The sequence below is a fragment of the Halichoeres trimaculatus genome, unplaced genomic scaffold, assembly GCF_033239565.1.
Source record: "Halichoeres trimaculatus isolate MK-OKI-2021-1 unplaced genomic scaffold, fHalTri1.1 fHalTri1_scaffold_12, whole genome shotgun sequence".
Classification (NCBI taxonomy): Eukaryota; Metazoa; Chordata; class Actinopteri; order Labriformes; family Labridae; genus Halichoeres; species Halichoeres trimaculatus.
This window is the reverse complement of record NW_027437190.1, coordinates 16033454-16048276: the sequence shown is the minus strand read 5'-3', so window position 1 is coordinate 16048276 and position 14823 is coordinate 16033454. Positions and strand designations below refer to the sequence as shown.

At 41.5% G+C, this 14823-nt stretch overlaps 1 protein-coding gene across 1 annotated transcript in view; it reads right to left on the bottom strand.

The window, feature by feature from the left end:
• Positions 1-6749: 6749 nt before the first annotated feature.
• fcgbp (Fc gamma binding protein) overlaps positions 6750-14823 on the bottom strand; it is a 20654-nt gene continuing 12580 nt past the window's right edge. The window contains exons 19-28 of the mRNA XM_074682641.1: positions 14440-14771; positions 13777-14356; positions 13103-13695; positions 12382-12952; positions 10599-11143; positions 9325-9877; positions 9052-9251; positions 7361-7738; positions 7019-7290; positions 6750-6930 (exon numbers count right to left, since the gene is read on the bottom strand). Of these exons, the coding sequence (XP_074538742.1) occupies positions 6915-6930; positions 7019-7290; positions 7361-7738; positions 9052-9251; positions 9325-9877; positions 10599-11143; positions 12382-12952; positions 13103-13695; positions 13777-14356; positions 14440-14771 (4040 nt within the window). The 3' untranslated portion in view covers positions 6750-6914. The remainder of the gene's footprint in view (positions 6931-7018; positions 7291-7360; positions 7739-9051; positions 9252-9324; positions 9878-10598; positions 11144-12381; positions 12953-13102; positions 13696-13776; positions 14357-14439; positions 14772-14823) is intronic.

The window sequence follows — 14823 nt, the reverse complement described above, 5'->3', positions numbered from 1 at the left end:
AATATGTAAGAACTTATTACACAATGTGGCGAAGTTTATCACATATTCAAGAATTTTATTACAAAATGCTGAGTTATAATATTGTGAAAATGTATTACATTATGACACACTGGGGCGTATTGTGGGGTAAATCTGCAGCAGAATAGACACAAAGGACCAAAGTGATCGTTTGATGATCCTTTGACTTGAAGTGACCTATAGTGTCATTGCGTCTTAATCAAAACAAGCAGGCTTCAGTGTGACATCCAGTGCCCTGCAGAGGAAATGTCAAACCCTGCCACCCACGAACACATCATAGTCACAGTTCTCATTTGCTGAATGGCCCGCTAATTACGAGCGGAATAATCCCACAAAACAAATCACGCCCGCGCCTCTTCATCAGGCTTTGTTCACAGTGCTCACAGCAACTCATAATGTTATTTCTGCCGTGGCATCTTCTGCAAGTCCTGGTATCTCTAAGACCACATCCTTACCGGCTAAGTTACCAAAGCAAGGGAAGAATTTTTAGTGTTGAAATTAAAATTAAAGTTGACATCATGAAAGTTTTACAAGTAGAGTGACCACACTGCTGTTTCTAGCTGTGCAAGATGTTAGACCATAAAGAATCTGGGAGAACAACCACTTGGATAAAAACAGTTTAATGTTGATCATGGATGCTAGAAAGCTGAAGTTACTACTCATTACTAAAAATGTTAAATACACCAAGAAGATATTATGATAAAAATATGATAATTTAAAGAAATATAAAACCTACCATCATCTTTATGTTTCAATAGTATTTCAAATGTGTATATTAGAATAACATGCGATCTTACACAGCCTTTGTGATAGAGAGACCACTGTGAAAGAGTCTCTTTGCACCATGTCAACATATTACTTTCATTGTGCTTCTATTGGGCAAAAACATTAAAAGCTAGTTTAGTTTTTTATATTATAAAGTTATATTTTTTTACTTTGAAGGATGACTCCAGGCCCAGAGACAGGCGTACTCTCACAAAAAGAGATATCAAACTTCAATCTCATACATCCCTTTGTCACTGTAGGTCAATTTGCTTCAGGAATAAAGTTGACGTCTGCCTGGCATACACTGTGCAATTGGATAAATGTCACAGAACGTCAACTCCCACAATACGAACAAAGCTTTTACTGTTCATGACCACAAATTATGTGCTGGGTCCAACTGTCAAGCCCCACCTGAGTGTTCACTCTGTGGTTTTGATTATGCTGAGCAGGGGTACAATGTCACTTGAACAAAAATTCAGACAGAAATTCACCCCATGGATTAGCTGATCGAGTCATGATCAGCCCCCATGCCTCATTGCACAGGGTTTACAAAGGAAATGTGTGACCATACTACCATATACAGAGTAATGAAATATGTGATATGCTATGAGTCGTTCCAGAGATACTATTTATACATTTATTTTTACATTGTGAAGAGCAAAGAGTAACCGGAACTGAGTGCCCCAGCTGCTGCTCAGGGTTTGCCAGTGGGATAATAAGGCCAAGCAAAATCTGTCCCTGCATTTTTTTTCTGTTTGATATTAGACGGAGAGGTTTGTGCCATCACAGCACAGCTCTGCCATCTTACTGGTCAGTGCCAACCTAAGGGCTTGACTTTCAAGTCCTCCAAAGCCTCAAGCCAAGAAGAGGGGCAGACACAGTCTGTGGACAGGGTGGTCATCAAGAGGCCGTAGAGTCCTATCCAGCTCTGTGTGACACAGCTGAAGAGCATGAGGACCAGAAGAGAAAAACATCTTCATCTTTTCAAATTATGCAGTGATTAGTTTGAACTGAGAAGCCTGCAGGAAAATCTCAGTGAACTCCAGGGAACAACAACAAAGCTAAATGTGATTAAATTTCCTTCAATAACAGCAAAAGGGCGATGACGCGTATCCAGGAAGTTCATGCCTGCTGTGGACTCAGATGTTCATCTTGCAGGAGATCTGTAAACACTTGGCTGCCAACGCTCAGAGCTTAGCTTTGTTCCCTGGAAACAGTTTTGAAGGCGAATTCTCCAAACCTCAGTCAGTGTGTGTTATACCTATTGACTATATAAAGAGTGGACAGCGTGGCTCCATCTTTTACCATTGTACTTTATTGAAACCAAAATTCCCCCGTCGGAGGTGCCGCCATTGTGCAGCCAGACTCTGCGCAGTAGAGGCTATGAGGGGCTTGGAGAGTCTGAGTGTAGGGTGACAAAATGATATATATTTTTTCCTTTCAAGAGACTAATCTCTAAGCCCTCTAACCTCTTATAACCAATGAAAATGAAACTTTTCAAGAGGACTTAAATACAGTGCAGTCAAATAATATCTTCAAATCACCACAACAATCAAATGTGACAAACATTTCTACGAGATGTATTAGTTAGAGGTGTCCCAGTCCGATGTTGATATCAGATATCGGTCCGATATCAGCAAAAAAACAAATATCTGTAATTCAATTACCAGTATATTCTTATGTTTAATGTTAAAATTCCTGTTACCCATGGTTAATAATAAATGGGTCAGTTTTTCCTCATACTGTTGCTGACTACTGTTCTTTGTTTGAATAATATCACTTAATCAAGCCTTTTCTAACATGACAGACAAACTACAGAAGAAGTAATAAAAGTATGCATGTTTGATGCTGATATCATATCAGATTAATATCCGTATCGGCCAATACTCAATGCTGCAGTATCGGTATCGTATCAGAAGTGAAAATGTAATATCGGGACATCCCTAGTATTAGTTTTTAAGTTTGACCACAGCCCATTTGGAATGGCTGGGAAGACAGATTTTTTGACCTACTGCAGCCAGCCACCAGGGGGAGCAGTATTTGTGGCGACCTCACTTTGAGCCGAGCAAGATAATGTCTTTTTTTTTTTTCTACAGTCTATGGTTTTACCACAGAGGTTAGTTGAAGCCAGTAGTTGCAGGGGTATCTGCTGAGGTTTAAAACCTGCTACTTGTCAAAAGATTTCCTTGCTGCTGCTTCTTCTAACACTAAACAGACGTGACGCTGGGCTAAAAAGGAGGACTGAAGGTAGACCTGACAGATGATTGTAGAGCTCAGTAATTCCAGAGAAGACACGTCAAAAGCAACTCCTTTAGAGGTGTCTAAAGTGAACTAGTCAGGTACAAAACTGTGCTTCACAAATCTTATGTATGAAGACAACATGTCAAAAACTGAAGCAAAAAAAAGGCCCTGGGAAACAAATGAGACTATTTGCACCAAGGCAATCAAAGGAATCAGACAGTAAAAAGACCGGGACTGAAGACTCATGCACAGAACAAAGAAAGACTATGACACCAAAGAGAAATTGCCGACAAATACCTTCGTTTCAAATTTAAAAAGCAGAGATGAATGCTACCTCTTAATGGATGGATTGCTTTTTTCCCCTTGATAACCATTGTGAGAGATTTAGACTGAGAAATAGTCACTTGACTGCTTCTCAGCAGCACTCAATAAGTCACTTGCGCAGACAATATAATTGCATAATGGAAATATTATCAATATCTGCGCCGTTGCTGTGAAAAGAACATTTTCTGGGCTCAGTCTGGGCCTGCGGGATTTAGATTACTCTCCTGTTTCACCCACTCAGTTTAATAGTTCCAGCTCAATAACAGCTGAAGGTAAATGCTATTCCCAACAAAAGAAAATTTCAATTTAGATGGCTATCCTTTATTTGCAGCCGCACTTTCAAATTCTTCACCTGTTTAACATTCTGCTTCATTCACACAGGCAGAAACGTTTGGCCGCACAACAATCCTCTCAACTGATGGGGTTGACACCCTGCAGTGGATTGCCTCAAATTGAGCGATCACTCGGCTGCAAGTCCTGCTGGGGAATTCTGAGCCAAGGTTTGTAGGAATACTGCTGTGATGGATTAATTGAGCTAAGCCACGTTTAGTCAGATTTGTAATTTGTCAAAGGTCGGCAGGGTTTTGGATGGATGCTGAAGAAAAAAAGATGGGATTTTTCAAATTTTCCCTTTAGTTGCCTTTACTTTAATACAACTTGTAACAATGATTAACTGGAGGAAAATCACTACATCCTGCCACAGTCTCAGAAAATGTTAGTTAGGCGATATGTCAGGAGTCAAGATCAGCCCTCAGACTGCAAATAACTGAAGAAATATCTTTTGATATCCTTAATTCGAAAAATATGTTAAAAATGTTAACAACACTGCTTCATGTTTTTGTTGGTGCCTTTTAAAGGTAATGCAAACAGCTATTGGATTGGAGATCTGTTCCTGTTAACAAATAGGGAGAAGTCTGTCCATGTTTACCAAATCAAGATAGAAGAAGGATGCTAATGTTTAGTTTCTAAATGACAAATGGTAAAACATACACAAAATGAACATAACATAACCACCTACCTTATATTATCCCCCCCTCTCTTGTAAGGGCAGAGCTCAGGCAACCCTAACAAGAAATACATGGACTCAGAAGAATACTCAGGCCTGGGACAAGAATGACAAAGAATAACCTAAAATTTCAAAGTTTCATCCCTTCTTAGTATCTTGGTAAGAAAATAAAAAGCCAATCTTAAAAGACTCACTGAAATAATCTTCCTCTAAAACAAAGAATGCAGAGCTTCATGACTTTGGGTCCTCCTGCATGTGAAGAGGGTTATGAGGTGGATCAGAGGTCATGTTTACAGGAGGAAACATTCATCTCTTATTTTGGTGGAACAGCCTGATTCATACGGGTCTTTTATTGAAAGGAATCTAATCTTCAAAAGAAAAAAAAAAAGGAAGGCATTTGTGTCAAACTATTACATGTAAGGTAGAAAATCAAAACAGGTATTGTACCATCCATTGCTGTCCCAGACTTTTTGAAATATGTTACTGGCATCAATGTAGAAATAAGGGCTTATATATCTATTTTTTACATTCATTTTTAACATTTGATTTATCCCCATTGTACCACTTTCAGTTAAATAAAAGTTTCAATTGAACAACAAACAATCAAACTGTTTTTGTAAAACATATATTGTGCCCCTACTTCTTAAAATAAGAGTTTTTTGTTTGTTTTTCACAGACAATTATTCATTAACGGTCCCATATTATGCTCCTTTTCTGCAGTTTAATATGAATCATTGATGTCTTCATGAAATAGTAGAAACATATTTTGGTCCAAAAAGCCAATAAATCAAGCACAGCAGCATTGTTTCCAGGCTCTCATAGCCCCTCTGTTCAGAACGGTCTGATTTAGTGGGCGTGACCTTCATATATAAATGAGCCACCGCTGATACCGCCCCGCTCTTCAGCGTCACTGGGAGCCGGGCCACAAGCTCCAAGCACACAATGTTTAGAAAACAGCGAAGCTTGTTTACCGTAACATTTCAGGCTAAAACAACAGGATAACTGCAGCTAAAGTGAGCATCCTGAAGCTAACACAGAGACAGGGGGAACACTGAGGAAAAGCTCTTACATCTGCTCCACAGCAAACAGCATTTAAAATACTCACATTTCCAGGGTCTGAGGTTTGTTGGTGGATGGTTGATAATGCGCCTGGATTCAGGACCAGTCTATTCACTAGCCCTCTGTTGTACTGTCCAAAGTTGGAAAAGCAGTCGGCCGTGAAGTGACACACACATGCACAGTTTTACTGAGTGTAGCTGGAACATTTCCTTGATAAATGGACTCTAGACACTTAGTCTTGTCTTCTTCTGAGATGGGAAGCTTGAGCATGGAACTATGTGGCTGTTTACAGCCAAAACAGCCACACTCCCCTCCCCGCTGCTCTCCAGCAGGGGGAGTGGGCAGGGAGTGTTTGGGGGTATTTGCTCAGGTGGACCAATCAGGTCAGACTTGCTCCTGATTGGTCAAAAAAGGGACTCGCTTATGTCGTCAACCCCAGAAATTCCAAACAGCTCGTTATAGGTCAAGATTTTACATTCACAAGCACTACTAAATACAGATTTTGACATTGAATATCACATTTTGTGGGCTGGGAGGAAAGCCAAAGACCCACAAATTTTACTAAAAGACTTAAAGTGATATTTGCATAATATGGGACCTTTAAATGCGGAAAAACAGTATCAGTACAAACACTTTTTGACTTTTACTTTCCAAAATATCCAGATTTGAAAAATGAAAATAAGTTTTTTTTTCTTACTTAAAGTACTCTGCTACACTGAATATCCTTTTTTCAGTTGAATTCAGATAAAAAAAAATTCAACAGTTAAGTCAAATATTAATCCCTCTCTTAATTTGCTGACAATAACAAATAATTATTTCAGTAATCCTATGCAGACAGACAAATGAACATACATCACTGGAGAGATGGCAAATTGAGGGGAGGGGAGGGACATTCATATGTTTTGTCCATACAAGGACTTGAACTGGCCACCCTCCACTTCCATAAGTCCACTGAGCTACTACTGGTCACTGTCAGCTGATGTTTAAACTGTCACCTTGTGCTCAGCTCATGGTGGAAAGCAGAAGTGTCCAATGAACACCTCTGTAAAGCTTGCAAAATTGTATGATAATGAACTAACTGATAAAATCCCTTTGAATCCCTAAATGATGGTGTGCAGTATTTGGACTAAATTTCAGGTTTGTGTTAGTTTTGGGTGACAACCAAGAAAAAGTGCATACAGCGAAGGTCACAACAATGTTTGTGATAGAGAGGTAGGAAGTATGACCTAGCCCTGCAAAGTTTACATCAAATATTTACTGCATAATGAATAAATAAATGTACACAAATTGTGGATTTAGATAAATGTGTGTCCTGATTTTCTAATCCCAGCGTTAGGAGAGGACCTGGTTCAATGTATGAGCCTCACTGATAAGAGTTCACAGTGTTACATAAAATGTGTGAGAAGGTCATGTATTAAATAACTAAATAACACAAGAAGTTGTTTTAACTGTTTTGTATTTAAAACAATACATATCAACAGGAAGTTAAAACAGCTGATCATCACCCGGTGAAGCCACTGTAGAGAAGGGAAAGTATTCATCACAAACAAACTCAGTCAATGCACTCATCACAATATTTGTGTTGTTATGAAGAAGATTACTCACCAGCCTGGAAAGTCATGGAGGACCCATGATCTGACTGAACTGTGAGAGTGGACGTCATTCAGGTTTCCACAGAGACCACACAGTTTGTGCGAGTACCAAAGAGGAACTTTCACTGTCACCATGCCAACGCCAATCTCTACCTCCAGCTCTGCCTCTGTCCCAGCGTCTCTCCTCAGGATAACCGTGACCTCTGACTTGTCCTGGCTCACACCTGGGGTCAGGGAGATTCTGGATGGCAGAGCATGAGGGAGGGACACAGACTGTCCATTCACCTGTGGGGGAGCAACAGTGAGCCAGCTGATAGAAGAGTACACAGACATCAGACCCTGAGTGGAGTTGTACCTTCACTTTGCCATCCTGTATGCTGATCGATGATCCATGCAGGAGGATTTGAAACACAGTAACAAATCTGGAAGAGCTGCGATCACAAGGCCCGTGGAAGGAGATCAAACTGAACCAGTGCGCGCTGGATTCATCACAGAGCGACATCAGGCTGTAAGGAAAGCCTGGTTCCAGGGTCAGACGCTGTCCACCCAGAGTGGAGATCTGCAGGCTGTTCCTGAGCTCACAAACCTCAGGTCTATCCTGACAGCCCCAGGAACCGTTCCTCAGAGCGCACTGCTGGCCTGAACCGCAGCCTGCATCCTCACAGAGCACCCCACTCAGAGGGTGACACCAGCACCTCTGAGTGCAGCCCTCAGAGTACAGCTGCTCATCCCACTAAGAAAAGGAGGAGAGACATTTCTAAATGAGCTTTGATTGCAGACATTAGGGGGTGAAATATAATCAATTTAAGTTAAACATTCATCTGTTGAATGAGTTTAACTTTGATGGAATGTTCCAGGTCTCCTTTGTGAAAGGAATAAATGCATGAATTTACCAAGAGCTGTGCTTGAATGCATTTCTAAGATACATGTCCTTGAACTTTCTCTTTCTTTTGATTCTCTCTTCCACTTATCACTGTCAAGTTTTTACATCATTCTTCACTTCATTTGTCTTATAAGTACTCAACAAATCTGGACTTTTTTCAACACTTCAGGAGTTGAAATCTTTAAATTTCACTACCTAAAATTTTTTGTATGAGTTCAAGTTATAACTCTTGCAAATAGTAAAAAGGAGATTTGATTACAATACCAAGTGTGGTACCAAAAAAAAAAAAAAAAAAAAAAAACCGAGTATGAGACTTTAACATTATGAGCTATTGATACTTGAGTGCTGATAATCATTTCACTTCAGACTAAATCTCATTCTCTGAACCACATGGCCACCGGCTTAAACCCATTTATTGAAGTGATCACTCTTTTCTGAAAAACTGGACAGTTTTAAGAATTTAGGCAGTTTTCAGATCTCATTCTCTGACTCTGTCCCACAAAGACATGTGTCTAATAATAGTGGCAGAAAGCATATTTCAGACGAACCTCATAAAAGATCTGGGTAATTCAACAATGTGATATAATACAGAAGATTGGAAGCAGAGAACAACGTCGGAGTCTGTTTCTTTATTCCAGTCTTTTTCCTCACTGTTAATCTGTTTCATTCAATGCAATTTGCTTTACTTATTTGCTTATTATCGTCTCAGAGATAATTAACTGATCAATAATGCTCGATTGTTGTATTTATAATGTGAGATCTGTCTTTCGCTTAAAGCACAGATAAAGCTGTTGTGTTATAATTGTTTAATCTGAGTCTTGAAAAGTAGTTAGAAAACTAGAATTTGTGTTTATAGTTTAGAAAAAGGGTGAATTTTAATGAAATATGTCCTTGTAATTGGCAGAAACTGATAGGTAGTTGCAATTAAATTAAAAAGATTAAAGTGTGTTATGCTGAATTCATCACAGCAGTAAAAAAAAACACCCAAGGTTTCTACACCGATGCATTAATAAAATGATAGTTTGAAGAATGGTGAAAATTATTATCCTGAATCCTGCTCCTACTCAATTAAAGCTCTAATACCAGAGTATTCAATACTGTCACTTTCCAACAGTGTTGTACCCACTGTAGGTACAAACACTTTATGAAGCTTTTGTATTTACCTTCATATATTTATCACCAAGAACACACCCACATTGGCTGTAGGGCACACACTCTCCCCCTTCAAACACATTTCCATGGTCACACTGGCAGCTTTGTGAGCAGTGGGCTCCTGGAGAACCAGGCTGCAGCAGAGCAGGACACGAGTTGGAACTGGAGTCGACACAGTTTCTTGGGCTGCTGCGGTCAGGACACTCGAGAGCTGGAGAAGGAATATATAAACCAATCAGAAGGTGTCGGATAGATTTAATCTCTGACAAAAAATGCTCACTCACAGCATGGCGTGTCCTCTCTCCATGGTCCTACTGGTATCCCTTTGGCCTGACAGGCTGCAGAATACGCTTCCAGAGCGAGACATGCAGCCCTCTCCCCTGCACCTGAACACACTGCCCTCATGCACATTTGAGTGTACATATCCCGCTCCACACTGCTGTTCCAGCAAAGGCTGAATTCAATACTACTGATCAACAGGGCATCACAGATCCTGCTGTCAGGTGGAGACAGGCTGCACTCATCGCATCCTTTTCCACAGGTGTCCCTGCAGTGTTCTCCAGGAGCCGGCTCGGCCCAGCTGCTCAGGAGCTTTGTGTAGCTTGTGGTCAGGCTGCCATTTCTCAGTTCCATGTCATCATACCGGTCCCCGTTGAAGTTCCCACAGAGGCCTGAGGCTGTGCCGTCATACACCTGTGGGACAGTTAACCTGAGGTACTGAGTGGAGGACAAGTCAATGCCCAACCCAGAAACTGTTTTGATAACCAGCCGGTTGCCATCTTGGTATCCTTTAAGCTCTCCACTGTCAAACGGGACGCTGCGCTCCTCTTTGTTCACCTGAAAGCATGGGGACGATAAGTTAAAGCTCACAGATTGGCTCACACTGATAAAGGTCTAAGCCAGGGGTGGGCAAACTTTTTGATTTGTGGGCCACAATGGGTTCTAACATTTGACAAAGGGGTCGGACCAGGAGCAGATGGATGGAGTGCTTTGGTCACTATCAGGGTATCATTCGTTCATTCCATATCCGTTTTAGAATCCAAAATCGGGAAACGGATAATGACTTGTTATTCAATTTTTTGTTTTCAAATCAAAAATCAGAAAACAAGTAACGGTCTATTTTTCGCTGTTTTGATTTTGTTTTGAAATTAAAATTAGAATATGAGAGAATGGAATTATAATGGGATTTTTAATCCGTGTATGGTTTTTTCTTTTGTCATTCTGTTTCAAAACAAAATAAAAAACAAACGGTCTCTGTTTTAAAACCAAAATGGAAAAACGGAATTACAGAAAAACAGAAAAAACGCATTTTTTCTGTCCTGCTTTTAAAAATGAAAAAACAAAAAATAATCAAAGATTGTGTCAAAATTGTTTGTGTGATATTTTGATATTAAATGTGAACTCTCTCTATAGAAAACCTCAGAATTGCAGGGAAAAAAAAAACATTAACAAGGTTTATTCATTTAATTTTTTCAAGTTTGGCGGGCCGGATTAAAACGTTTAACGGGCCGCATGTGGCCCCCGGGCCGTAGTTTGCCCATGCCTGGTCTAAGCTTACCTGTACTTTCCATAGTGTTTCAGGATCAACAGACACTTCAAGTGAAGGCATTTGAAACGCTATTTTGCTGATTGTGAGATTTCCACTGCTGTCGTTTTTAAAGCTGAGAAGCAGAGTGTAGTTTTTGTTGGCCTGAGAGGAGAGTGCTGACAACAAGTAGGTACATGCTCCATGGTGAGGCAGAGTTATGCCATCAAAAGTGATGTAGCCAAAGCCAGCAAACACCTGGCACACGCCGTACTGCAAGAAACCTCCCTCCTCAGCAGAGCAGTTCTTCATGGGGCTGCAGGTCACCACTCCTCCCTCACAGTTGCACTTTTGGCAGCTTCTCTCAAAGAGTCCAGCAGGCTGATAGTGTCCCTCATGCATGCAGCCACAGTCAGAAACTAGCACACACTGGCCATCGCTCAGGATGTAGCCGGGGTCACACTGGCAACCTTCCTCACAACCTCCGCTGCAGTTAGCTGGAGAGGACAGTCCAGGGCACGCGACGGGACATCGAGGTCCGCACAGATCATAGTGGCTGTTTTTAGGACAGGACATGCCTGGAGGGAGAGGTGATGCAGAAGTTTACAACTTTACAGAACCACAAAGACTTTGAGCAGAATTAATGTATTAAGCATTTCATTTTCCAGCTTAATCTTTAAAACCTTTAACATACAGCCATTCATAGCCATAAAGCCCATTCACAAGTATTTCATACCCTTAACATCGACCTTCTTTAAAAAATTAGAGCGCTATGTTTTGTACTTTGAGAATTGAATTGAATTGACAACCTTTTTATGTCCTTGGCCATGATAACAAGTTTAGATATTTTAAATTTATGAATTTCAAAGGCCTCATCACTGAAGGCTCAAATCAGACACAACTTTCTGCACTTGTTGGACATATCCGTTCTAATTCATCAGTCAGAGTTCCCACAGTTAATTCTTCTTCTCTTTCAGTAAGCTGTGGATGTTGAAAAGCCTAAAAGAGGCAGGACAGTAACACTAAGCAAAGGAAGAAGGCTGGAATTGGTGATGTAGCTAGGATTTTACTGACTTTATGGGGCACATGCTCTACTACACTGCAAAAAACCCCCAGAAATCTCACCAAGTGTTTTTGTCTTATTTCAGTGAAAAATGTCTTTTTAGACTTAATAAGCCACAATCACTTGACCAATCCAGAAAAGTGTCTCATTTCAAGTTATTTAAAGAACAAAAATGAGTTCTGAATTGCTTGAAGAAAAGTAAATAAATCTGCCAGTGGGGTGAGAGAAATGTCTTAGTACTAGTACATTTTTATAACCCCACTAGCAGATATTTTTACTCATTGCGAGCAATGCAGACTTCATTTTTGTCTTAAAATAACCGGAAATAAGACATTTCTCTGAACTGGTTGAGTGAATGGGGCTTATATTAAGTCTAAAAAGATATTTTTTTTTACTGAAAATAGGACAAAAAACTCAGTGAGATTTCATTTTTTGCAGTGTATCAAGGCTGCTAAGAGCCTCTCCATCCCCATTAAAGTTATGAATGTTATCGAATTTTTTTAATACCAAATTTGGGGTATTTTCCCTTTGAACAAAGTATGCACGACCACAGCCTGGTATAAGATGTTCATTAAAGCCTAAGTAAACAAGTAAGCTCTCAAAGTAATAGCCAATTTCACAGTGGGACAGCCCTGGACATGGACAGACATTCAAGTATCACATTAATTGCTTCTAGGTCTGTGAAGCTGGACCGTGTAATCAGCTGTGAGGTGTTACAGCAAAATAGAATCACACAGTAAACCATGAACTCACCACAGAAAGTGTCGCTCCTCCAGTGTCTCACGGGTAGCCCAGCTGCTTGGCAGGCAGCTGCATAAGCTGCGATAGAACTGCAGAGTGCTGAGTAGTGTCCGTTATAGAAGCAGGTATCAACAACACAGCTGTGGAAGTAATGTTTGGGACTCAGAACTGAGGCACAGTCTGCAAAAGGCCCGAGCTCATTCTCCAACACGCCACAGAAGTCACTGCCTTCAAAAAGCCTCCGTGCCTCTGCAGGACAACGCTTCAGTCTGGATGAGCAGTTGGTCCTGCAGGTGGTGTCTGCCCCCTGAAACCTCCAGCTGTGGGCGAACTCCAGTGTGTTTTGGGCGAGCTCTTCATCCGGCATCATGAGGTCATCGTCAGGGTTAGAGTTGGCATTACCACAAAGACCGGACACAGAAGAGGCGTAGCTGCTTGGGAGGATGACCGAGATTGTGCCAAAGTTGTAGATGGTCAGCTGTAATCCCACATCAGTGTGGATGATGAGGGATGAAGGTGTGTGGTATGCACTAACATGGCCTGTGTGGTGAGAGTAAGGCAAGGACTTTTGTTGTCCATCAACCTGAAAATAAAAAAAGAAACTTTAAAGTCCAAATTGGATAATTTTGACCCATAAGCACAACATGCTCTCCTGACCAGAAGCCAGTTTTCAAAACATTATTATTTCACATATTTCAAAGACTGAGCAGTTTAGAGATTAAACAGTACTCACAATAACACTTCCTGGGTCCCTTTTCCCCAACACGACCTCCACACCATAGATAGAAAGTGTTAATTTAAGGCTATGAGAGAGTCTTTTGAAGCAATTTGCATCAGAGAAAGTGATGTTGAAAGGGGTTAGCTCGGTTAGGTTAGACTTGGTTTGAACCAATGAGTAAGAACAACCATCTCTGTAGTCGAAGTGATGCCCATCAAAGGTTGTGAAGTGCAGCCCTGTAACGATGCTACAGTTCATGGGTTTGTCAGGTTGGCACATTCTGGTGTGGTGCAGCTGCTCGCAGACCATTCCTCTCGGGCAGGAGGCTCGGTGGCAGCGGACCTCTCCAGCTGCTGGTCCACATGTACAGAGCTCACCACAGTTGTCCGGGGTCCAGTAAGTCGAGTTGAGGCTGTGATATTTGCCTGTGGAGTCAGTGCAGCCACACTGATGTGGGTGCACGCAGCCAGTTGGACTCTTAATGAAGCCGGGGTCACAGAAGCAGCCCCGAGCACAGGCCTTAGTGCAGACTGAAGTATTCAACTCACAGGTAGGAGGGCAGGCTGAGCCACAGGTCCTGTAATGGCTGTTAGGTGGACAGCGAGCATCTGAAAGGATTTTTATTCTTGTTATTTGTAAGGAGAAAAGTGTAAATGCATTGTAATCCACTCCTTAAAGCAGATACTTACCAACAGTCCTTTCACCCAGGTCACCATCACTGGATGCCTCACAAACTGTAGAATATGAAAACATGGCCTGTTTAAGAGCGGATCTAAACCCTCCGTTATGCAAGAGGTCGCTCAAACAGCTTTCATAAAAGGAACCCGGGTCAACTCTGCTATGACAGTCGGCAAAAGGACCATTTTGATCCATGAGCACCCCACACTGTCTCCTGTGGCTAGCAGCAAGTGTTGAATCAAAACCTGCAGGGAAGGTGACTTCACCAAACTCCTGTTTACAGCCAGTGCAACAATTCAGGTTCCCATCAAAGAGCTGGTAAGCCTTAGCAAGCTCCACACTTGTGTTCATGGGAAGGAAATCAGGCATTGTTACAGCCATGTCGTCTTGATGATCACCATTAAAGTTGCCACACAGCCCATAGACTCTGCCCCTGTAGTCTGGGGTCAGTGTAACCAGAACAGTGGAGTTTCCATCAAGGACTACACGCAAGCCGAAGTCAGTTTTTAGCTGAGTTTTGCTGTCTTTGTACAAGACTTGGATTCTGCCCTGCAGCAGGTTGACAGGAGCAGAAGTCTCCTGACCATTCACCTGCAAAAAAAGAGAAAACTGTTACTGAACACACACAAAAAAAGATTTTACAGCTTTGTAATGCAGACCCAACACTGACTTACATATATGCTGTCTCTTTCACCACTGAGCTTGATGGTGAGCCCATGAGCTTGGACAGTGGCCACCTGTGCAGAGGATGCTGCTCCACTGCTGTTAAAGCTGCTCTTCTTGGATACGCTAAAGGGAGTCAGCTCATGTGGAGCTCCTTTGCTGGCAGCCAGGAGATATGTACAGGTTCCCTCAAACCTGTAGTTGAGCCCATCAAAAGTGTGGTAGTGCTGGCCTCCCCAGGCCCAACACAGACCACGATGGCTCTCGCAAATGGGTACACCTTTGCTCAGGTAACATTTCTCTGTTTCATCACATCGTCCCTCACATGGGTCTGAGGTTTGTTCTGGTTCATGGAAGAGCACAGTAGTTACAATATAAACACATTTTAAAGGAAT